The sequence below is a fragment of the Otolemur garnettii genome, unplaced genomic scaffold (assembly GCF_000181295.1).
Source record: "Otolemur garnettii isolate 467f Iridium unplaced genomic scaffold, OtoGar3 scaffold00004, whole genome shotgun sequence".
NCBI lineage: Eukaryota > Metazoa > Chordata > Mammalia > Primates > Galagidae > Otolemur > Otolemur garnettii.
In genome coordinates, this window is record NW_003852399.1 from 34,886,614 (window position 1) to 34,913,211 (window position 26,598).

The 26,598-nt window shown below is 33.6% G+C and overlaps 1 protein-coding gene across 1 annotated transcript; it reads left to right on the top strand.

Moving 5' to 3' along the window:
* On the top strand, positions 1-24,608 carry CUNH8orf88 (chromosome unknown C8orf88 homolog). The gene is made up of 6 exons (XM_003782493.1): positions 1-86; positions 5,456-5,554; positions 7,094-7,167; positions 15,596-15,671; positions 22,252-22,358; positions 24,051-24,608. The coding sequence occupies exons 2-6, from the start codon at positions 5,482-5,484 to the stop codon at positions 24,072-24,074; spliced, it is 354 nt and encodes a 117-aa protein (XP_003782541.1). The 5' UTR covers positions 1-86; positions 5,456-5,481; the 3' UTR covers positions 24,075-24,608.
* The last annotated feature ends 1,990 nt before the right edge of the window (positions 24,609-26,598 follow it).

Below are 26,598 nucleotides of genomic sequence, written 5' to 3' on the forward strand. Positions count from 1 at the left end.
CCCCGACGGGCAGCGGGGCGCTCGGCCGCCGCGTCTAGGCTGAGCGGCGACGCTGCTGCCCCGAAATCCTCTTGGATCTTGAGGCGGTAGGTGACCGGGGAGAACGAGCGACTCGGCGGACCAGAAGTCGGGCCCCGCGATGCGACGAGGCGGCGGGGCGCCGACTCGCGGGCGAGGGAGAGGCGCTCTGGGGAGGGTCGGGAAAGGTCGCTGCGGGCCCCGCGGGGTCGGGCGGGTGGGTTACGGGGCCGGGGGCGGCGGGCAGTCGGACGGGGTGAACCGCCGCGGGCCGGGCGGCCGCAGGACAGAGGTGGGCTGCTGAGGGAAAGCCCACCCCAACCGACCTCCGAGAATGTAAATAGACGCGCGGGACCGCTGCCTCTGTCCCGGGACCTGGTGCTGGGTGGCGGGATGCTTTTGAGACTTTGTCCCCCATCCCGGTGGCCGAAGGCTTTCATGGCTGGTACCGTAGCCTGCGCTACGAAAAAGGAAGCTGAGATTAGTCAGGGAGCCGCCAACACCTGGGCAGGTTTATCCCGTCTAAACGTTAAATTCTGTGGGTTTTTTTTTTTTTTTTTTGGATTAATTATAGAGAAGGCCTGTAACGAAACTAACTCTCTTGGCTAATAGTTTTTTTGATATTTCAGTTTTAATTGAATAAAGCAACCAGATTGAGGAATGTAAAATGTCTTTCACCACCTGAGTCTAGTCGCTTTTTTCCTTGCCCTCCGATATTCCCTTTGTGTTCCTTTCATCATTGTATCAGCGCGGACGCTTTACGCGGTACTTACCAGCCGCATTCGGTTTCAAGGAATCCTAACTTTGTAAAAGTAATGTTTTGAATTTGGAAACTGAGATTAAATCCTGTCCGGTTGTTATATGGGAAATAAAAGGTGAATGAGAATATGATCTTTTCATTTCATCAATTTATTTGGCAGCAGAACCAGCAGCGCTTCACGAAGAAGTCTTGAATTTAAATGGGAGATTTTCAGCACAGTACCCAGCTTCTATAAACAGTCCATAGGGTATTTATGTTGTGACTTGTGACTATTAGGATGTCAGTACACTGTACTGACAGTCAGTACATCTTTATAGCATAAGAAGAGCATAGTAATCCCTAATTTATTTGGTATCCGCAGAAAAATTGTAAATTGAGGAAATGGAAATTACTAGAACATGACAGCTTATTCAGCATGGCTTTATAAAAATTTTACTTCTAATAGTTAATTTTTTTTTAGACATACATGCAGTGTCCAGAAACATCTGTGGACAGTCAGATGTCTTTCTTTTTCTTACCAAACAGGCAATTTTAGAGACAAGAGCATGAACTTTGTAGTCAGATCCTCACTTTTAGCACTGTAAGTTGTGTGAACTGGGTATGTCTCTTTATTTTTATGAGCCTCAGATTTCTCATTTATAAAGTGGGGCTGATAATTTCCTCCACAGTTAATATATGGCTCAAAATTAGATGAGAATATATGTAAGGCATTTAGTCTATAGTAGGATCTAAAAATAGTGTTCTAATATGAAAAGGATGTTGTATGCTGGGTAATGAGATTGTGTTCAAATTGGTAAGTATATGTGCTTATTATCCCATTGTACTTAGTATAGTTTAGAAAATTCTACATTAATTTGTAATTTCAGAATTAGTCATGCCTGAGGATTCATATTCAATTTTTTTTAGACAAAAAAGGAACCTGAGATATAGTGAATATTGCCAGATGTAGAATACAATTGCAATTTAGGTTTCCTGACTTACAGATTAACCTTTTATTCATATAATTTAGCCTTTTAAGATGACTTGTTAAGTATGTAAGTATATGTGAGCTTGAGAAATACTGCTTTGTTCAGCAACTATTTCTCAACACGTGTTAAGAGAAACAATGTTTTTGAGACATTAGATCAAAACACATATACATTTTAAATTGCACATGAACTTTATGACACTCTGTATTTACCTTTAGAAAACAACCTTATGATAGGTCTGCTACTTGCTATTCAGAGTTGCAGGTAGGATTCTGTTTCTTTTGCAGAGATTGTCCTTTATAATAGTTGCTATCATAAATGCCTACTCTAGGTAGTATCAGTAGCTTCAAGGGAAACCTTTCGAGCTGTACGTTCCATGGGTGAAGCAGACATTAAAGTTTAAGATGGAAGTTTTTTTATATACTGAATTTGTAGTTCAGGCAAGTAGTTATTATTTTCAGCTAAACTGAGAAATAGGTTTTAGTTTGTGAAATGCTGTCTCGATTTTAATCCCATGAATTAGTTTTACAATAATAATTGCTACTTGTAAATACTTAACCTTTTTCATTAATGACATGATGGTGGTATATAGGGGGCATTGTAATCCCAAACTAATCTCCAATAATGTCAGTGTTTATGTGCAGACATAGTTTACTTTTATTTTTTAAACACATTTAAACAGCATACTGCATGGAACTATTTTTTTCTAACTTCCTTAACTGACTTGGATTTATATATATATATGGGACCCCTCAGTGTAACTTTCCTACTGGAAATTGAAGGGTAAGTGGTATTAAGGGAGCTTGCATTTTTTATTTATTTACTTGTATTGCTAAGTCATATAATAGAGTTCTGAAACTCCCCAACTCTTGAAAATCCCTCGTTTGAATACTGTGGATTTGCCTTGCTCAGCAACTGGAAAAGACTTTACAACCTACAACTCAATTTCAGCTGAGCAATGAAAAACAAGGAAGTGTGTGCCAAAGTACTCTATTCTATTGTATTCTGATTCACTAGTTTATATGGGAAACAGGATGGAAAGTTACTACCTACTAGTATTAGGGTCCTAATTAAAATGGTTAGGATAAACATTGAATAAAGCAATGGATATTCAATTGCTTTTTGGTCCTATTTTAAATATATCATAAAAATCAATAAATATGTTTGAAGTCTGTTTTTTTCCTACTTGTGGTTATAGCCTTTTTGTTTCCTATAATATCAAAGTTAGATTGTCAAAAAGTACAGATAGCATTAGTTTTGTTTAGAATATTGTTAGTAGCTGTGTTGAAATACTAGTTAATAGATATATTTAAAAACTCGTAGGTATTAAGTTGGGGTACTGACTGACTTATCACCTAATTTCAGAAAAATGAACTTTTTTGAGCTTAGTTATCACTGCTGAGAGATTCTTAGTGTTTGATTTTAACATTTGAATTATATATGTTCAAAGACATTTTTACATAGGATAAAGCATTTCTTGGAACAAAAATAGTTATTAACCTTATTTTATACTGGGAGAAACATTCATTTAGACTTATGATTTCCATAGGATCATATGACTGTAATTATTTCTGGTGCAACGTCAAGTAGGGTTTTACTTTTTGACTATGTTTTGATGGGCATAAAAATCAGGAAAGCTTATGTCCCATACAAGTGTCAGAAAACAGAAAGTACTAAAAATTAATAAAGTTTTATTTAGTAAAGATACATAAAATGTAATTTTTGTGTCCTCAGCTAATACATAGTTAATCAAATAGGCATATATTTGCTATGATTTATTTTAGTAAAACAGACAAAATACATTAGGGACTAATGGTGGAGGAAGGTTATTAGGAACTAAAGAATTTCAGGTCAACTATTTTATTTAACATTGTGAGACATGAGGATGCTTTCCAAGTAGCAAGGGCTTGACACTTGGTCTTGACAAAGTTATAGCTGTTTGGGAGAATGCTTATATGTGGTGAAAGAAAATAACATTAATTCAAAAACTGATTGAACATCTGTAGGCTAGTCACTGTGATAGACACTTTAGATATACCTAAATTACAGAACTGTAATTTAATAGTCACATAATAGATAATTTCAGCTAGTGCAGTAAGTAAAGTACCAAGTTGAAAAGGAGATGAGTGCTTTGTAAACATATAGAAAGGTTTCTTAACTAGAAGTTGGGCAATTCTGCCTGGGTGTGTGATGGAAGGAGAGGTTGAGGCTAGCTAGATTATTGTAGAGTGTTGATCAGAAGTGTGGGTATGGACATACCTATGATCTCCTACTAGACTTTTGGCCTTGGGCACACGACCTTATTTCTCTAAGCCTTATCTATAAAATGAGGATGATAATAAGATTTGCTAAAATTTTCTGAACTCTTACTGTGTACCAGGTACTGTGCTAAGTGCTTTATGTAAATTCTTTAGTCTTCATATCATGCCTAGGAAGTAGAAGCTACTCATAGCCATACAGTTATATAACTAGATGGAGGGGTCATGAGATGAACCCATGCAGGCTGAACTCTACTAGTAGTGCCTAATTTTTCTAGAGTTTGTTTGGAATACTATGGTGTAGGCAAGTGGTTTACTGCATATAACATGAACATTGGTACCTACTTCTGTTATTAATACTCCAAGAGATGATGGGTAACTGAGGTTTTGAAATCAGTGTGTAAAGGGATCATATTTTGGAGAGAAAAGAGACTATATGCATCTGTTTGTTCAAGGAATTCTTATTTTGTACCTACTTTGGATTAAGTCCAGGTATAGTGTTACAGGGCACACAGGTAAACAGACATTATCCTCATTGTTTATGAAGAATCTGTTCATAGATCTGTTCATATTTATGTCTAGCACGGAAGATAAGTAAATTAACAATTATAGTACAGTTTTTTTTAAATGTTATAATTGTGGATAAATTCTTGGTGTCCCAAGAATAGAGAGGGGGAACATTCAAATCCAACTAAAAAGTGATCAAAGCGATGAATTAAGAGCTATTGTGGAACTAGAGAGAGTGGAGGTAGGAATGAAGAAAATTGATTTGAGATATATTTTGGAATATATATAGTATGGACATGAATTAGAGACTAAGGGGTGGGAGGCTCTAATTTAGACAGTGAAATTACCAAGTGTGGTCCAAAGGAGTTGGTGATAACTTTAAAGAATGCAGGAGGAGGGACTGCTTTGGGGTCAAAGTCATTAATTTGATTTTGGATATGTGGAATTTGAGGTGCCTATGATAATGTATAAATTGAAATATCATTAAGCAGTTAGAAAAACGAGTGAAATTTAAAAGAGAAGTGTATGCTGCAAGTATAAATTATCCCATATTTATCACATAGGTAGTTGCAACCAACCATGAGAATAGATGAGGCTAGCTACCAAAGCCAAATTCGGAAGAATCCCTACCTTAATTAGAGAACAGAAAAGGAATCAGCTAGGGAAGTTAAAAGAGGCAATCAAAGAAATAGGAAACAAACCAAAAGAAAATTGAGTCAGGTAAGTTAAGTGAGGAAAATGTTTTAAAGAGGGAATACTCAACCGTGATGAATATTTTATAAAGGTCTAAGGCTATTGCATATTGTTTTAAGTGCTTTTATGTGTTTGAGTTTTATGCCTTAACTTATATGTATCTTCAAATGAGTGTTGTAGTTAGTTGTATATATGTAAAACACCTTAATTGTCTTGTCCAAAAGATAAAAATGTATTTTTCCTTCTTAAAGTATGGAACCTCAAGGTCTTTGTGACAATGGAAACCAAAAAATTGATTGGTAAACCGCTTCAACCAGCAAGACCTGTTCGTCATCTGACTTCTCCACCAGGTGAGTAATATAATGTACAGTTCTTTAAATGTTAATGTATCAGTAGCTAATTAGGATTTAAAAGCTAACCAATACATAAACTGTTTCAAGTGGATATTTAGAGTTTATAAGTATTACCAAAAGAAAAATATTCTTAATAATCTATTGGCCCATAGTTAACAAGACCTACAAAGGTAGGTAGAATAGTCCTTGACTGAAAATAATTTTATGTCAATTTTTTCATGTTTCATTTCTTTAATAAACTGGAGTCTGATCAGAATGAGACTCCAGTTTAAAAGAGTATAAGGATATACCTAAATACAAACAAACACACAAAAAAGATTAGCACAAAATAGTGCTTTTAGAGTCTATAGTGGCATACTGGTACTCTTACAGATGTAGGGCTTTGTTAGTTTGGAACATATCTAATTTCACAAAACCTAAACAAAAATTATAAAATTATTTTCCTTTTGCCCATAAAACTATTCTTTTGGACATATTCTTGAAATACTTGATATTACACTCTTTAATTAGAATATTAACCTTTTTATTCTGTTCATTACTTATTGCCAGAATAGATTCTATGGTCTCACTTAGGTGACATACATACAACTTAGTTAAATTTCTTTAGTCTGTGTATTCAACTGAATTAATATGCTACTTAGAAGAAGGAAAACAAAGACTTTTATTGGGTGCAGAGATGAAACAGAAAAGGTAGAGATGCACTAACTCTGGTCCCTTGTTTGCTTTTCATCCTTGGTTGGACAATCTACAAGGCAGATTGTTTCCCCTCTCACCATGTTTGCTCTCAAGATGATGATGACTTAGGATAGACAAATGAAATTAATGGATTATTCTAGTTTAGCAGTACAGGTCCTGTATTCTGCTGCTGCACTGGCAGTAGGTGTGTAAGGTTAATAATGTCTCAGATTTTATCCTAAAAAGAAGAATAAAAAAACATTGGCAGCATTTCCTTTCTATGACCTGCCTTTTGTCAGCACTTCTCTCTTCATCTCTTCAGATCCAGTTTTTCTCTCTGATCCCTCCTCTCTCATGTGAGTGAGTAAGAGGGGACATAAGGTGGGAAGATAGCCCTGATCCCTTATTTCCTTATATCCTCTTGAGATCCAGAAGCATATTATTAGGCGGAAAAGTTTAATAAACCAGAAATTAATTTTGGTCTTGCTCAACACACTTCCTCTTGTGAAACATTCCTGATACCCACAAACCTACTTTGCTCTCTCTAGTACCTTCTCTAAATTTCTGAAATTACTTACTGTAATTGTATTACATGTATAGTCATTATTTATGAGCTTGTCTTTTAAAGTAGACTATAAACTCTTTTATCTATGAACTCTTTCCATATTTGTATACTCCTACTCATCCCCTAACACAGCTGCTGCATTTCATAGAGTTGGATAAATGTTAGTTGATAAGTGCATTATGAGAAAACATTTTAAAACAGTACCAATAATATCCTGGACACGTAAGCATTTTAGGTGATATTAAATTATTTATTAAAGCAATGGATATTTAAAATACATTTTTTTCTCCTAACAGGAGCAGTGTTCCCTTTCAACTTTCAAAATGAATATCCATGCAACACTCAGTGCTTACAAAGTGGAGTTAGCAGAGTAAGTCTTAGAAATTATAAAATGAAGCATTATATTGGACAATAACATTTGTTAGTTAGCTGTTGTGTGCCAGATGCTATACTAAGTGCTTTATATATTTTCTAAAGAGTGGGGGGACCTGTGGGTGCTTAAGGGAAGAGTCATATCTTGATGTGCTTGCATTGCTAGAAATAATGATTTAATGTGTTTAAAACCAGTAAGTTAGGAAGTGAATTAAGAAATGGTTGCAGATGATGGGCAGAAGGGAAGAGAGGAGAGAAGTGGACCAGAGGAAAGTATGTATGCATTCAGACTGCAGAAGCAATACTGGGAATCTCAAATCTGTTGCAAGGGTGACAGCCTGAAGCCTGGTGTTTTCAAACAGAGAAAAGGTCTTGCCAGAGCTCTACCCCTCTTCCCCCAGCAGGACTTGGCTAAGAGGTCACTGAGCACTGAGAGACAAGGCTCCTGCAGGCAGCCTGCCCTCTCAGGGAGAGTGAGTGCATTTGGGGAGGGCAGAATGTGCTAGAAACAGTGCAGCTACCTAAACCTTGTTAAGATAGAACAGGTCTCTCAGGGAAATAAGGAAAATGCCTCCTTTTTTCTGTTTTCTCAGTATTGGCAGCAGTGCTAACTCAGCTGCCTACAAATTTTCCCGGGGGCTTAATCGCTACTCTTGAGATTTGTGTGCGTGGTTTCCATATCCTTCTCCTGGACTGTGTTCCCTGCCCCATGCTCTGTTTGTTAAGATCATAAATAAATTAGAGTAAAAAAAGAAAGCAGTAAATCAGTTGAATTAAGGTAGTTAAACTAATAGTTTGGTTAGAAAATGCAAGCCCAGCAAGGACCATGATGTAAGGATTTAGCCCCCTTTAGATTGATTATTAAACAGTGATGGTGTAACAAGTATGGAGCTAGCCTGTAGTTAGGGCTCTTTCCTCCCATCCTCACGTTTGGAGATGAAAGGCACCCCCAGCCTGCTTTTTAAACTTTTCTTTTGTGTCTTTGACTTTTTATTTTTCCCTCATCCTCTCACCACCACCAGTCACTGGTAAAGAAATCATGGTGTAGTTTGGGGCTGATCCCCAATGCCAAAAGTTTATGATACATTTCAAATATATATTAAAGAGAATGTAACATGCCTGTACAGTGTTGCCCAAAATTTTCAAATCTAAACATTTTGCTGTATTTAGTTTAAAAATTTTTAAAGAATAAACCTAACAGATATAGTTAAAAACCTTTTGTATATCCCTCCACCATTCCACTTCCTTCCCAACCTTCCCAGAGATAACTGTTATCAATTTGTCATTTTTTCCATGAATGTATTTATAATTTTGCTGTAATAGAATTTTTAAATTGTTTTATAGTTTTATTAATACTGTACCCATATGTGTTTGCCATATTTTTCTTTCACATTAAGGTTTATAATAAAATTTAATTTTTATCTTAAGTAAAATAGTCATAAAGTTCAAAGTTAAAAATTCAAAGTACATAAAATGACATTTAGCAAATAGTTTCCTTCTAGTCTTTATCCCCCAGTCACCTTTTTCTTCTGACCAGAAGTAACTGTTATACCAATTTCTTATCCACATGTTTCCATAAACAGATTATTCATGCATAAGCATATTTTAAGTGGAATACTAGACAACTTTATAATGAATAAAGCAGTATGCACTGATACAGAAAAATATTTTAATATATGTGAATATATCACATTTTGTTGCATTTTCTATTGATAGGCACTTATTCCTATTTTATGATAATGCTACAATGACTGTCATCTGTAAGTTATGTAGTATACATGTTTGAGAGTTTCTCTGTGGTATAAAACTGGAGTGAAATGACTATATTAAAGGGTATCATTACCTTCAGCCAAATTACTGTCCTGAGTGATTTGTATGAACAGTGCATGAGACCTTTGACTTTTCCACTTCCTTACCTTGTTATTGACAGACTTGAACTTTTTTTTCCTTGCCCAATGGGTGCAAAATTACGTCTTTGGGTTGGTTTTAATTTTTAATTTTCTGTCACTTGTGAAGTGGAGCATTTTTCATATGTTCAGTTTCACTATTTGGATTTCCTCTTTTGTAAATTGATAATTCATATCATTTACCTATTTTTATTGGATTTATTGTATATGCCTTCAAAATATATTATGGATTCTAATTATTTTTCCTATCTGCATAGCACATAGTTTCTTAGGAATATGGTCTATGGGAGTCATTTTCTTTTTCGTGCTTTTTGTTCAAAAGTTTAAAATATTAATGTCATATTATCAATGTTTTATGACTTCACTTTTTATATAAGAAATCTTTACTCAAAAAATATTTTCCTGCATAGTCTTCTAAAAGCCCTAAAGTTTGCTTTCATATTTAGTTGTATAGTCTACCTGAAATCAAGTTTTTGTATTGATAGAAATTTAATTTTTTAAATATAGATAACCAATTGTAAAGTATAATTTATTGACTAATTCTTCCTTCCCACACTGATATAGAATCATTATTATATATATTTTTCATATAGATATGTTTATGTATTCTACTTTGTTCCATTGATTGTTTGTATATCTCTATATTGACACCATGTTATTTTGACTACTCCTGCTTTAATGATGAGTTTTCTATAAGTCACTGAAATATTTTGTTTGTTCCACTGACTAACATTTCCTTAATTATGCAATAGTACTATTCATAACTTTGGGGAAGTTATTGACTTTCTTTTAGAAACTTTATATGTAAAAAAAAGAGAATATATTAATATTCCAACTTTGTAGTAAAAAATCAACTAATGCAATTAAATTATTTCTAAAATTATAATTTTGTCTGATGTTTCCATTATAATGTTAAAGCTCCCAGAACCTATGTCAGAGATACTTGATATATTTTTTTAAAATATATACCTTTTTGAAATATATACCTTTATTGAGGTATAATTTACATTCAGTAAAATTAACTTATTTGTTCAATAATTTTGGCAAGTATTACCCTATCAATAAACTCTTAAATGAAAATATAGAACAATTCCATCTTTCTCCAGTGTGCCTTAGATCTCTTTGCAATCATTTACTACTCCCATTTCCACTAACCATCTTTCTTCTTCCACATACCCACTGATCCTTAGACTTTAGATTAGTTTTGACTGTTCTAGAATTCCATATGAATGGGATCACATATATTCTTTGGTGCTGGATTTTTCTCATAATGTTTTTGAGATTTTTTTCAGGTTGTTTGTATCAATAGTTTCTTTTTAATGTGGGGTTGTATCCTACTGTATATACAACAATTTGTTAATTCAACAGTTGATGGTTATTGCATTGTATCTACTTTTGGAAGATACTAAATAATGCACAGTTATGTACAAATCTTTGTGTGGATGTATACATAATACCCAGGAGTGGAATTAATGGGTCATATAAGTTTGTTCAGCTTCATAAGGTACTATAAAAATAGCACCAAAGGAGTTGTAACATTTTATATTCTCACTAGTAGTTTGCTTTAAACCGTGACCAATATCAGTATGATCAATATTTTTATTTTTAGCCATTTTAGTGTGTGAGTAGTGGTACTTCATTGTTTTTTAAATTTGTGTTTTCCTTATGATCAATGAGACTAAACATCTTATAAGCTCATTTGACATCTGTATTTTTCTTTTTCTTTTTGTTCTATCATCATCCTCATCCTCATCATTTGGTGAAGTGCCTGTTCAAATCTTTTGCCTGTTTCTTTTATTTGGGATGTTTGTCTTTTTATTATTGAGCCATAATAGTTCGTTGAAAATCAGTGTATCATTATATACTTATGAATTTATTTCTAAACTCTCTATTATGTTCTATTGATTTATATTTTTCTTTATGTCAAAATTGTACAAATATACTATAGCTTTGTCAGTCTTGAAATCAAGTAGTGAAATGTCACTAACTTTATTCTTTTTAAAATGTATCTTGGCTGGGCCATGCCTGTTTTTCAGTGGGTAGGGCACTGGCCCCGTATACTGAGGGTGGCAGGTTCAAACCCGGCCCCGGCCAAACTGCAACAAAAAAATAGCTGGGCATTGTGGAGGGCGCCTGTAGTCCCAGCTACTCTGTAAGGCTGAGGCAAGAGAGTCACTTAAGCCCAGGAGTTGGAGGTTGCTGTGAGTTGTGTGATGGTATGGCACTCTACCAAGAGCGATAAAGTGAGACTGTCTCTACAAAAAAAAAAAAAAAAAAAAATGTATCTTGGCTATTCTAGGTCCTTGAATTTGCATACAAATTTTAAATGACCCTGTCAATTTTTACAAAAAGACCCATTGGAATTTTGGTTGACTCTATAGATTAATTTGGGAAGAATTGACATCTTAATAATATTGAGTCATTATGTAATCTATGAAAGTGGTACATCTCTATGCTTTTAGTATCTTCTAGCATAGAGATCTTGAAAATCTGTTGAATTTATGGGTATTTCATGTATTTGAATACTATTATAACTGGTACATTTTATAAATTTTGAATTTACTTGTTGATTGCTAGGATTTGGAGATACAATTGATTTTTGTATGCTGACCTTGTGAAATTCAATTATTAGATCTAGTAGCTTTTTTGTAGAGTTTTCCCTCCCATTCTTGTGCTATTATAGTAACAATTTTACCTTTGCTTGGTCTATAAAAACATAGTACATTACCACTACTTTTGCTTGTATTATCTTTTAAATTAGTTTTTAAAACTGAATGAATTTTGTTTTGTCTTTATTTATTCCATTTCTAGCACTACTCATTTTTGGTGTAAGCCCATGTTTCTGTCTGCTGTCATCTTCCTTCTGCATTAACAACTTCCTGTAATCTTTTTATTCTTTATTATTTCCTCATAACAAAGTATTTTAAAACTTTGGCTTCAAACAAAAGCTTATTATCTTTCCTGGCTCTGTGGTATGACTGGGGTCAGGTGGCTATTTCTTACTTTAGTTCAGTCATGTGGCTATAGTTCAGCTAGCATCTATGACTGGAAGTCATTTAAAGACTTGGCTGAGTTGGATGACCAAAATGGCTAACTCACATGGCTGGCAGTTGATACTGGCCATTGGCTTGGAGCTCAGCTGGTGCTATGGACTAGAGCAAGCACCTATAAAAGACCTTTCCAAATGACTTGGGCTTCTTACAGTACTGTCTCTAGGTTCAATTACTAATGTTCCAAGAGACAGGAGGTGGAAGCTGCCAGTCTTTTAAAGCCTGGGCCTGAAAACTAGTGCATTGCCATTTCTGCCATTTGAGATTTGTAGGAGCAGTTAGAGAGCTTGTCTAGATTCAGGGGGAATAGACATAGAATTTACATCTTGATAGGAAGAGTATCAAGAATTTGTGCCATCAATGGCATCAACATTTGCCTTCTTTGATCTGTTTCAGAGTCATATGGATTTCATTTCATTTGTACTATCAATTCTTATCCTTTACCATTCTTTTTTTTTTTTTTTTTTTTTTTAGAGACAGAGCTTCACTTTGTTGCCCTTCGTAGAGTGCTGTGGAGTCACAGCTCATAGCAACCTCCAGCTCTTGGGCTTAGCTCATGCCTCAGCTTCCCTAATAGCTGGGACTACAGGCACCCACCATTAATGCGCAGCTATTTTTTGTTGCAGTTTGGGCGGGGCTGGGTTTGAACCCGCCACCCTTGGTATATAGGGCTGGTGCCCACTCACTGAGCCACAGGCACCGCCCAGTTTTTCCCATTCTTTTCTATAGAGTTTTTGTTTGCTTCCTAGAACCTCTTTTATATGAAACAAACTCTTTAGGATTTGAGTTACAATTTTTTTCCTGTTTACATTTTATGTTTTGATTTTTTTTTTTTTAAGAGACAGAATCCTGTTCTAATGTGTCAGCTGGAGCACAGTGGCATGATGATAGCTCATGCAACCTTGAACTCCTGGGCTCAAGCAATCCTTCTACCTAAGCCTCCCAAGTAGTTAGAACTATAAGCATATATTACCATGTCCAACCTAATTTTCTGATGTCCAAATTTTCTTTGCCCAGGCTGGTCTGGAATGTTTGCCTCCAGTTATCTTCTCACCCCAGCCTCCCATAGTACTAGGATTACAGGATTAAATTGATATTATTTACAAATCTTACATTTTAGTTTTTCGTTCTGGAAATGGAGATTGATATGCATTTATTCCTTCCTATTCCTTTTTCCTAATCTCAGTAGTATATATACAATACGTACATTAGTTTCAGATAAGTGAACAACAGACTGGGAACATTTTTGCTATAGAATATAAAAAGGTTAAATAGAATATCTGAGAACACATACTAGGGATTGTACTATAGTGAATAGCATTAGAGTTGAAATTTAAAAAAAACAAACCTGATGCTCATATTGCTTTACTTAAGCCTAATTTAACCTTTCCCATTTCCTGCACTACCCATATTATCCCATGCTCCCCAGTACAAGGCTATTCTTTTAGTCCATAAACATCCATTTTTCTCCAGTTAGCCAGGTGAACTCATCAAGTGTCAGTCTAAGCATTATCTATCTAAAGCTTTTCCTGACATTTCTAAGCCAGTTTGATACCCTTACTTCATCCTCTATTGCACTTCTGCCTATCTTTTATTATAGAACTTCTCAAATTTTACTATGATTTGATGTTTTTCTGCTTCCTTTTAGTTTGTAAGTCTCTGAGAACAGATACTGGAATGTCATGTTTATCTTTGTATTTCTGATACAAAGCACAGTGCTTGTCATGCCATAGGCATTCTGTGTTTGTTAAATGAGTTCAACAGGCCACCACTACTCATTTGGTGTATTTGCAAGAATTAGAAGAGGAACAAAAATTATAGAAGAACATGTGTTTTGCTAGAATAAGATAATCCTTTGCTTCCATTTGCTAGAAAATATACATCTAAGTTGCATATGGCTCCTTCAGATGTACAGCCTCCATAACTATAGAAAATAGCCCTGAGTTTCAAAAACTAGCTCAATTATTTCTTATCTATATACTTTTGAGTTGGTCACCATACCCTCCGTACCTGATTTTCCTTGCCTGTAACACAGTGATGATAATACTGGCCTTATTTTCCTATATGATTGTGATAATTAGATGAGATAACATATAATCACTTTATAAAATTTTTATAGGTATATTTTTACATGATATGAAAGATTTAAAATAATCAGAATTTTTAGTTACTAATATGTGCAGACATGATAAAAAGGACAAGTTTGAATTTAGATCTTACATTTAAGTAAGTGTTGGCCAAGTTTGTGAAGTGTATATCTGCAAAAATTTTTTGTAGAAAATTTTTTACTCTTAGAATACTGTATTACAGGTAATTAAATCTAAAAGTAAGGAAGAAGTTTTAGAAAACCGAAATGTTTGACATTCTCAATTTTTTTATTTCTACTTAAAAACTCTACTAAAACTTGATTTTTTTCCTGATGAAACATAAGGTCTTTATTAAATCATAGGGTTAAATAATTAGTTCTTCTGCTTTTAGGCAATGTTACCTTGGTAGAATTTGCAGAAATTTAAGGAATGGCTTACAACTTGCCAATATATGATTGATGAAGTAGAGGGATTCATTTTTCAGAATAGATGTCTCCAAAGAAACCTACCTTGGTCTGAAGATATTTGCAAGGTAATTTTTGTCAAAATAAAAGGAGATCATTTCTTAGGGGTACCAAGTTTGTAGAACTGATTTATAAAAATCAGAAAACCAATCATTTTATAAGGAGAAATCTTGCAATGCTGTGTTCTGAGTTTCTCTTATTGGTATAACTTGTATATTATGTGCTTCTAGGAAAATATATGGAAAGCTAAATTGTTATCAGAATGTTTTTTAGTGAGCATGGAATCAGAAGTAAAGGATTTAATTTAAAAGTAGATTTTTAAAATGTCATTAGATCAGTTTCACCAATCTCACAATAAAGATGGTCTTGCAAGTGGGATAAGAAAAAAGGCCAAGGCATTTCTCTCAGGACATTGATTTCTGCCAGTGTTTCTGATTTTATTTAGTTTTATGTTCCCTTTCAAAAATAATTAACAATCATGGCAAAAAATACTTATTGTTATTAGGCAGTTGTCCCCTCTGCACAGGCACTGGTAAACACATAATATACAATGTCTAATGATTAATTCAGGGTAATTGGGATATCTGTAACCTCAAACATTTATCTTTTCTTTGTGTTTGGAACAATATGTGATTTTTGTGTGTCTGGCTTCTTCACTTACTGTAAAGTTTTCAAGGTTCCTAGTAGTATTGCACTATCAATACTTCATTTCTATGACTAAATAATATTCCATTATATAGAATATATTTTGAAAAATGTTTTGTTTCTCATTTTTAATAAGCAGGCTTATAATGAGTACTTACCATTTAGCCCCAAATATGTCTTGACTATATTTTGATTATTAGGAAGGTAGTTTTGGAAAAAAGTTATTTAACATTTTTAAATCTGAGTTTAAAAGTGTATTTTCTTGTTCAACAGTGTAAGACGAATGGAATGCAAACCTTTTCTCAAGGTCTTAATGAACAACAGCAACATCAGTCTCCAGTTAAAAAAGGTAAAGTTTTACCATCCTTCCCAGTTTTACCACAGAATGTCTCAGCATTCATTTAGGTAATATGACTTTGTTGTTGAGCAGCAAACCTATGTGTAATATATAAAATATTTTATTTTGGGGTCAATTTCTGTCTATATTAGTCCAGTTATCAGTTTAACTGATCTAGAAGAGAGACTGGAATAAGTAACAAGGTCTAAAACAAGATAGAAGTTTACTTCTAGATTTTCTAAATTATGTAAAATCTGAGGGGCTATCCTGGTTTTGTTTTACGAAGTTGCTACAGGGCAACAAGCTACGTCATCCTCAACACATTGCTTCCATCTTATAGCACAAGATAATTGCCTTTGCTCCTGCCATCATGTCCCCTGTCTCACCATTAGGAAGGGGGACTTAAGAATATGACTCAAAAGTTGCATATATTGTGTCCATTTACATCTCATTGCCATGACCTGTCTGTTCATAGTGACAGAGTGGACTGGGAAATGTAGTCTTTCGCTATGCAGCCAGCAAATTCTATTACTGAAGCGGAAGAAAAGAATTGCTCTTGGGGGAGAACAATAGCCTCTCTTACACTAGCTACTTTTGAAATAAAATCAAAATGATTTAGTTGTCAGATTTTTGTCATTCAATCCATGTTTGTAGTTTAAAAGTGAAAGATATGGAAGACTTTATTAGCTTTTTCTTTTAGTGTTAACTCTCATATTTCTAAACAAAGTATCTAAATTGTTATTTACAGATTTCTCCATTTTTTATATTACATATTGATTTTCTCTCTTGGTAAATGAAAACTTTAGTCTGTCACATCAGTCCCATCACTTCTACACCCTTTCATCTTCCCTTCCACGCCACATAGTTATTTCATAAGTTTCAGTTAAAGTTTTAATCATTCTTTATATTTTATGACTGTGTAAATACAGCTGTTTAGCCAGGAAGTACATTATCTCCTTTTATGTGCAATCCATTATTTTTTTGGAGCTAATGCTTGCCTTGTTTTTCTATGTTAACTCTTACCTCAAATACTCCAACTCCCGTCATACATACCTATAATAATGTATGCTCACATAAATCAGTTCTTTTTTCCCTGTTCCCATATGGACTAGTTATTCTTTAGTGCTGTGGTGTAGCTGTTATCTTGGAACGGATCTTTGCTGTTGTATTGGAATATCTCCTTACAATCCTTTGGTTTCTTTTTTTTTATTAAGTGAAATTCACTATTCACCAAATACGATGAATATCCCACATATTAATTTAAACATTCTAACATGTACACTTCAGTGGCTTTTAGTACATTTACAATGTTGTGCAAGCACCACTATTATCTGATTCTAGAACATTTTTATCACTCCGAAAGGAAACCTCATGCCCATCAAGCGTTGTCCCCTCAGCTTAGGCACTGGTAAACACAATCTATTACTGTTTCTATGTATTTACTTATTGTGGACATCTCATATGAACAGAGTTATACAGTGTGTGACGTTTTTAAATTATTATTTTAAATTGAAATGTAATAGTTGCATGTTTTGGGGGAGTCCATGTGATATTTTGATATCTATATGCAACGTATAATGATTAATTCAGGGTAATTGGGATATCTGTAATTTCAAACATTTATCTTTTCTTTGTGTTTGGAATGATATGTGATCTTTTATGTCTGGTTCTTTCACTTACTGTAAAGTTTTCAAGGTTCACAATATTATTGCACTATTAATACTGCATTTCTATGACTAAATAATACTCCATTGTATGGATCATGCCACATTTTGTTTATCCGTTTCTCAGTTAATGCATTTTGGAGTTTTCACTTTTTGGCTTTTATGAATAATGTTGCCGTGGACATTTATGTTCAAGTTTTTGTTTGAACACCTGATTTCATTTCTCTCATATATATACCTAGGAGTAGACTTGCTGTATTGTATAATTCTGTGTAACATTTTGAGGAACTATTTTTAACAGTAGTTATACCGTTTTACGTTCCCAGTAGCATTTTACATCCCCAGTAGAATCCTAAGTTCATTGTCTTTACTTCCTCAAGGAAAGTTTCTGTTAACTTCTTTTTCTATAGATGTCCTCATGCTTTCTTCATTCTTTACATACCTGGTAATTTTGGTTATTGTTGAAAACTGAACTATTTTGAATGTTAGAATGTGCTCTGGAAATCAGATATTCTTTCTTCACCAAGGTTTGTTATTGATCTTTGTCATATTAATTGTTGGTTAATGACTACTCTGAACCAATATTGTAAAGTCTATATTCTTTGTCATGCATGACCATGAAAGTCTCTGTTCTGTTCTGTTAGTGGTCAGCTAGTGATTTGGCAGAAACTTCCTTCAATACCTACAATCAAAACAAAACAAAACAGGAAACAAACTCCTCTCTAGTATTTGCATCTGCTCTTTGTGCTACTGCCACATACTCTCTATACACAGCCAGGCAGTTTAAAATTCTGCCTTTGCTTTTGCTTCCTATGTATCAGGAATCTGAAGATCAGGAAGAGGTGGATGTTCAGGACCTTCTCAAGCCTTTCTGTGAGCATGCGCCTACCTTTGGCATGCATGTTCCTTTCTAGATTTTCAGGAACATCTGGGATTTTCATAGTGCCCTTCTTCCTCAAAGCATTGTGTTTGCTAGCTTTTCCTCCCAAGCTTTTCAGTATGTCTAATATTTGCTCCAACTGCCCTTTTCCCCGAGTGGAAGCTCCTAATATATTGCCCACTAAATGTTTGACAAATGGATTGCCAGTAGCAGCCTCAATGCTAGGAAAGTTCTTTCTCAGGTGAAATACTGGCAAACTCCCCAAAATGGTTCTTCAAGGAGACACCAAAAAGGTCAAAACAAATAACCATAATTCTTTGAGAATAAAGTCTGTACTGCTGTCTGTCACGGTCTGTCTAAGACCATGACTGAGACTGGATAGTGGGGAATTGTCCCAAATAAGATAAAATGCCATAAAACTTTTTGCAAATTTAGCTATATTTTTCTTTATTGAGAATCCTAGCTTTTTTTTTTATAAGCTTCCAGAGTTCTGAAAAAGTTGATGATTCTGATGATTTTTTAACAAGCTTATTTATTGCTTTTGTAGAGGGACAGATTTTAGAGTTCCCTACTTGACCAATTTCACTGACATCTTTCATCTATTTTTTGATTTCTTTGTTTTCTTCTTTATTTACCTCCTTTTGTTCAAGTGCATTATATAGGAGCTTCATTTAAAAGGGTATTGGATCAGTGAATTTTTTTGAATTTGTATATTTGAAAATATTTTGATTCTGCTCTCATACTTGATTGATGGTTTGGCTAGGTATGAAATTCCAGGTTAAGGATAAACCTCAAGATTGTTATATCAAGTGAAAGAAGCAGATTCAGAAATTCAGGTATTGTTAAGTTTCCTTTTGTATGAAATGTCTAGAAAAGGCTAATCTATAGAAATGTAAAATAAATTAATAACAGACTTCTTCAATCTCAAGGTTTAGGGCTGTCCAATGTGGATTATCTTTTGTACATTTCTTTGATAATTTTATTTCTCTTCATTTTCTCTGTGTTCTCCTTCTAAAACTCCTATTATTGTCAGATATTAGTGATAGTAGCCTACTATAATTGACTCTAATTTTCTCATATTGACTATTTTATTTTCGATTTTTTCATCTTTTTGTTTTAGTTCTTAGAGCTTTCCTCATTTTCTTCCTCTGACAGATAAGTTCAGAGAACAGTTTGAAATTGAGTATTAAATATTAGTTATTTTATAAGTCACTAGTTGTTCACATTACTGGAAAATTCTCATTGCTTCCATATAGCATTATAGCAACACTAGGTACCCATTCTGTCCCTCCCTATATTCCCCATTGTCCAAATTTAGAATCCACTGGCCTCCAATTCCTATTGCTTTTTAAAAAGAGTTTTATTGAGATATAATTTATATACCATAAAAATCATCATTCTAAATGTACACTTCTTTGTCTTTTTAGTAAATTGACATAGTTGTGCAGCTATCACAATTTACTTACTATTATAATATTTCCATCACCACAAAAAGAACCCTGTACATAATTCCCACACAACTAATACTAATACGATTACTATCTGTCTATTGATTTACCATTTCTGCACATTTTATATAAATGCAGTAATCATACAATCTATAACATTTTGCATATTTTTTTTTTACTTAATGTTTTTAAAACTCATCCATATTGTAGCATGTATTAGTTCTTTTAATTGGTGGATGTGTTTTCCATTGTATGGCTACATACATTTTGTTTTATCTAGGTACCAGTTGATAAATATTTATATTGTTTCCAGTTTTTTACTATTGTGAGTAATGCTTCTACCAACCTTCTTACAGAAGTTTTTGTGTCATCATATTTAATGTATGTCTCTTGTGCTCAGCATATAGTAGGGTCTTCCCTTTTTGTCCATTCAGTCAACTCATAGCCTTTAATATAGTGTTTAAGAAAGGGCATCAGAAAACTGTGGTTCACAGACCAATGCCACACCCTTCATCTGCCTGCTTTTGTGTTGCAAGACTAAATTGAATAGCAGTGATAGAGATCATATGGTCCCCAAATTCTCCAGTACTTATGGCCCCTTAGAGAAAAAGTTCACTGACCCCTGGTAACAAATTACACAAATTAACATTTAATGTGGTTGTCGAGAAGGTTGGATTTAAGTCTGTTTATTACTTTATTATCTCTCTTCAGTTTGCCCTCTCTGTTTTTTGTTTGGTTGTTTTTCCTTTTTTGCCTTCTTTTGCATTTGTTGGATTTTATTAGTATTCCATTTTAATTTATCCATTGGATTTTTGGCTATATTTCTTTGCAGTTTTTGAATGGTCACTATAGGAATTATAGTACGATATTTAACCTTACTCAATTATAATCTAGACCAGTGATTTTCAGCCATTGTGCTGTAGAACACTGGTATGAGAGGACCTTAGGTGTGATGTGAAAAATTTTAAAGATCATTATTTTCAAAAGAAGTTCAAATCATAGTTAGTGTATACTTTTTTTACTCATTTATTTTTTTGATCAACATAGTTTAAGTGTGCTGCAGAAGTTTAACTATAGGTTCAAGTGTGCCGTGAGATAAAAAACACCAATCTGGACATTTATAATACACAACTTTTCTACTTGTTGATATTATACTACTTCACACATAATGGTGATGGTAAAGCCTTCCAGCCATATGCAAAGTCCCCTTCCTTTCACCTCACTGCAATGATATTCTTGCTATAGTTGTTATGTGTATTGTATCTCTATATCTTGAAAACTGCATGAGTGTTAGAATTTTTGTTTTCAACAGTAAGGCACAGTTTTTATAAAACTTAGAGGGAGAAAAAACAATCTGTTATTCTTATCTAGCTATTTAACCATCTATTAGGTTTTTTCTTTATTTCTGAAGAGCAAAGTTTCCATCTAGTATCATTTCCCTCCTGCCTAAAGAACTTCCTTTAGCATTTCTTGTAGATTAGGCATCCTGATGATGAATTCTTTGAGATTTCCTTCATTTAAGAAATGTCTTTACTGTAATTTGGCTGGGGCCGGGTTTGAACCCACCACTCTCTGTATATGGGGCCGGCATCCTACTCACTGAGCCACAGGTGCTGCTGGGCGTTGTGGCAGGCGCCTTTCGTCCCAGCTACTTGGGAGGCTGAGGCAAGAGAATCACCTAAGTCCAAGAGCTGGAGGTTGCTGTGAGCTATGATGCCATGGCATTCTACCAAGGGCAACAAAGACTTTGTCTCTAAAAATAAAAATAATAATAAAATGTCTTTACTTCACATGTATTCCTGAGGGATTTTTTTTTTTTCATTGAATATGAAATTCTAGGTTACTGTTCTTTTCTTTTTGTACTTTAAAAATACTGTTCCATTGTCTCTGGCCCAGCATATGGTCTATCTTGTTGATAGTTTCTGGTAATCATTTCTGATGAAAAATATGCAAATATTTGAATCATTATCTCTATCTTGGGTCTTATGCCTGGAGACCTAGTATAGTCCCTGGTTCAGAGTAGGTATACAATAAGTGTTTCTTGAATTCAGTTTATTTTTATTATATTTAGTTTTTAGTAAAAAAACTAAAATAGACAATAGATAGGCTCATTAAGTTTCCACGTTAGCAGGATCTGAATTGCCCAATAGGTGTTACTACTGTTATATTTTATAATACCAGATCATTTTATTAGACTTGAATAACCAGATGGAAAAAAGTTATGCATTATCTAGCCATTTTCTGAAACAATTCTCTCCTATTTTTCCTTGGTTACTTGGCTTTCTTGCCATGTTAAAGGAAAACTAGAGGGAGTAGATGTTTTTTCAAAGCTTTTGTTCTCCCCTTTTTTGCACAGACAATATTGATCACCTTATAAAATAAGAAATAGTTTCTTTGGTGGTTTTTTTTGCAGTTTTTGGCCAGGGCCAGGTTTGAACCTACCACCTCCAATATATGGGGCCAGCGCCCTACTCCTTGAGCCACAGGTGCCACCTCTAAAATAATGAATAGTTAAAGAGTCATCCAGAAAGAAATGAGTCAAAAGTGATCTAGACAGTTCTATGTTTTATAATGTTACATTGGATATTTCTTATCTACAGAGAGAATTAAATACAGCAGAGATTTCCTGTTGAAGCTTTCAAGTGTTTCCATCTGCAGAAAAAAACCAGACTTTCTGCCTGATCATCCCATTGTACTTCAAAAACCAGTAAGTAGTTTTTTAGATTTTGTATTGTAATATTATATTCCAAAATATTTGTCTTTATCATTTTCATTTGATTCTACTTCTAGATTTATAACCTTTCTTAATACAAAATAAAAGTAATTCAGAAAATTACAAAATCTAAAGGTATATACCAATTATTATACATTACCAGTCTAGTCAAGAAACAGAATGGAATAGTTGTACTTTTTTAAGAAATATTTTTTCTGTTGAAAGGTCATGGGAATATCATATCATATTCTTAAAGTGTATTTGGTTTTTCAATTAAGTTCTATAATCCACCTGGAATTAATTTTACTATATAATGTGAGATAGGAGTCAAGTTTTACTTTTTTCTCAATAGATACCTAGTAATTATAGCAAAATTTATGGAAAGGATAGTTGTGGCATGGTCTGTTTGTGGGCCCTCTATTCTGTTCTATTAGTCTTTTTATACACTAAAACAAGTTCTGTAACTTTCCTCAACATTGCTTTGCTATTAGTAGCCCTTTATATTTCCATGTTATCCTACCCATCCACATGAATACACACAGTACATACATAGATACATGTATCTTTTAGCATATTTATTGGAAAGGACATGGGTTTTGGCTTTAGTCTTGGGTTCAAATTGTAGCTACATTTTGTGTACTGATAATTCAGATTTGGACAAATCACTTAATCTCATTGAAGCACAGTTTTGCAATTACAGATTGGGATGATAATCTCTTGTTGTTAGGATTAAATAAAATAAGGCATGAGAGTGCTTAATATAGTACCTGTTTCTCCTTATTCACTTAGTGAATGATTTCTGTCCTTAATGGTGTCTACTTAAATTTGTCTGGAATTTTGAGTTTCAATCTATTAGGTAAAGGCAACTAGGATTTCAGTGAGATAAGACTCAGAATATAGGTATACAGAGAACAGTTCATATGTGAGACGACTACTAGCTCTTTCTTGTCTCCATTTGTGGGATTTTAACCTTTGGGAATCCATAGCATTTTTTCTCAATTACAATTAAAATTTTTTTGTGTTATTCATAGCTTATGTCAATATTTCTTAATTTAAACTCCTTAACTTATAGACTTCAGCCAATTTTCTTTTTAAAATGAATTAAAGCATATATTAAAAATTTTTTTGAGTAGCATTAAAAAACCTAACTTTTTTCATAATACTTGTCAAATAAGCATATTTAATGAGGAAAAATGTACTTGATGATGTCTGAATTTTCCCACCTGTTAAAGATCTTTGACATATGTAATCCTTGGTCTGTAAAAATAAATATAAACTTCAGTGTTACATAAAATATAGTCACTTTTTCCTTGTAGAATTTCCATCTTTAATAACACTTTATTTTGTAAATAAAAGTTTGACAGATACTTTATTTTGAACAAACTTACACATTAGAATTAAGTTTACTTTTGATTTATGCATTAATACATTTTTGAAAGCTAGCTTCCACAGAAATAGAACAACAGTTTGGAATACAATTTAATATATTTAAAAATGAATTACATATATTTTGAAACACAGAAGAACTGTTTTGTTATTTCACAATTCCAGTTACTTTATTAGATACCATAGTAACATGCATTTAGATCTGTAAACACTTAGTAGGTTCACAGTATTTGGGTTGATAAACTAATTAGAAAAAAACTGTATTCAAGTGATAAATTACCTTTTTCTTTTATATTACAGGAAAACAACCAAAGTTTTAAGTAGCATTTTAAGAACAGATGAATTTGAAGATAAAGAATTATTCCTTTTATATTTTGGACACCTGCAAATGAAGTGGATCTATAACAATAACTGTAAAAGACTGTGACAATTCAATTTATTTTTAATTTTGATGGTTGGCTATTTGGTTTCTCTTAAAATGAGAAAGAGATATTTTAAACTATAAAGAATTTTCTAATCAGTTTCAGCTTTGCAGGCAGTTTCCTGCATAAATTGGGAAATAACACTGGAAAGTAGGAATTTGAAGTGGGAAGACTGTGTATTTATAATTTGCATGCTACTTGCAATTTTTGCTTTTCATCACTTGTAATAATGGAATGGAAATGTAAGCTGTAAAGATTCTCAAATATAAAGTCTTTGCTACAGTGTATATATGGTATATAATTTCTTAAAGTTACTGCTCCCCCACCTCACCCCCGATCTCATACTAGTGCATGAATGGATCAGTATAGTCTCTTCAGAGGCATAGAAGAATGATCTGGATGTTCAATGTATGGGTCTCAACAAAAGGAAGGAGAATTTGTTAATAGGCATTTCTTTTCAACTGTATGATTGGTCTCTGAGTTTTTGATCATAACATTGTCTAGACTCATAATTAATAGCAGAGATTGACAATTTAGAAACAATGTAGTAATGGACTGAAGTTGAAAAATAACTGCTACTTATGTTACTAATTAGACCATACAAACAGTAGAAGTTGAGTAATGGCAAAATAAAAATGGTATTTTTATTTCCCAAAAAGGAAAAAATTAGGCATTTGGAAATAATTGCATTAAGTTTCAGTTCTATAATTTTTATAACCAGAACATATGGATCAAGAATTTGGGGGTTTAAACTTTTTAATTCCAGGAAATTTTGTACAGTAAATCTCTTGTAATTTTTCACTCTGGTTACTGTTGTAAGAAGGGGAAAAAGGTTTCTTTCAGCGTAGCATGAAAAAAAAAATTGCTGATATAAAGGTAAGTATAAACTCTCTCTTTTAATCTCTCAGATTCCTGGGGCAAGACATTCAGGGCCATAATTTGTCAGAAAGTTTGTTTCACTGAATTGTCAATTCCTAAAACTAATACCTTTTTCTTCATTGGTTTTTTGGCTTGTTAACTCAGGTTCATGCTTTTAGGTCATGGTTTATTTTTTTCCTATCTTGGCCTTTCAAGTATCCTCTTTTTCATTACTTTGTTCCTCAGGAAAATTGATTGTTTTTTAAATAGGAAAAAATCTACACTAACTATAAATGTATTACTTACTTAAAAATTATATATATATATATAGGGCCCAGTGTTTTCATTTGTTTTTTGCCCTACTATATTCATACCCTAGGTTCTAGTGAATACACACACATTCATACACACAACTCTCAAAAACACACCCCCAAATGGGTAATTTATATAAGCGCTGGGGTCAGAATTGCCATATAATTAAATTGGTTTGCTTTATTATTTGCCTAGGCTCAAGTATTTTTTATTCTAATTTGAGAAATATGATAGAACTTATTCCAATTTAGAATCTAAAGAGCCCTTCCACTTAGCACTAGTACTGAGGGTGGAACTTCTTTAATGTCTCAAGTACCATACTATTTTGGAAACTACCTATTAGCCAAAGACTTTTTGATTGGACACTGAAGTGGACCAACCAAAGCAATGTTTTGATTGGCTATAATTTGTATTTATGAAACCATTTACAACCAACGTTTGGATGTCAAAAGACCCTCTGGTTTCAAAGACTTTTGATCCTTTCTTACTATATACAATCAAAGAGAGACAAGACAGTTTTCTGTTGTCTGTTTACATATCTACAGTTTGTTTAAATCATTGTACATCTCCACTAATGTACTTCTTTGCTTTGTATATAAATTAAGAGAGTTGAGCCAGGTGTTGTTTCATAGTGCTTGTGCTCCGGGTTGACCAGAGATACACACACGGCACACGTGTATATATTTAGTATATCAAAATTCACTACTTATTTCTAATAGAAACTATGAAAAAATTATTCAACTTGAATGAGGACTGAATATACAAATGTATTGGTCAGACTTGATATTTCATAAATTTGAGAAAATATTTTAGGTCAAATTTTATATTTAAGAAATAAAATTTTAGTTCAGCCTTCCTCTTTTCCTGAGTTTTCTAGCAGTGAAAAAACAGGAAAATTTTACCTTACAGTTTTTCCCCTAATTACTTGTGGTTTCAAATAAATTTGGTCTGGAGAATAGCATAGTTAACAATACAAAATTTTTTTTTTGTTGTTCCAGTTTTTGGCCAGGGCTGGATTTGAACCCACCACATTGGGTATATGGGGCCAGTGCCCCACTCCTTTGAGCCACAGGTGCCACCCAACAATACAAATATTTTTATATGTATTGCATTTTCATTCATTTTAATTAGTAGGGTTTGTGATCAGAAGAGATTTTTATTTTTAAGAATATTTAATTTCTGAGGTTGTAGAACAGACTTTATAAGATACATCTGATATTGAAACTGGAAAACAGATGTCTCCTGTCCAGTATTTT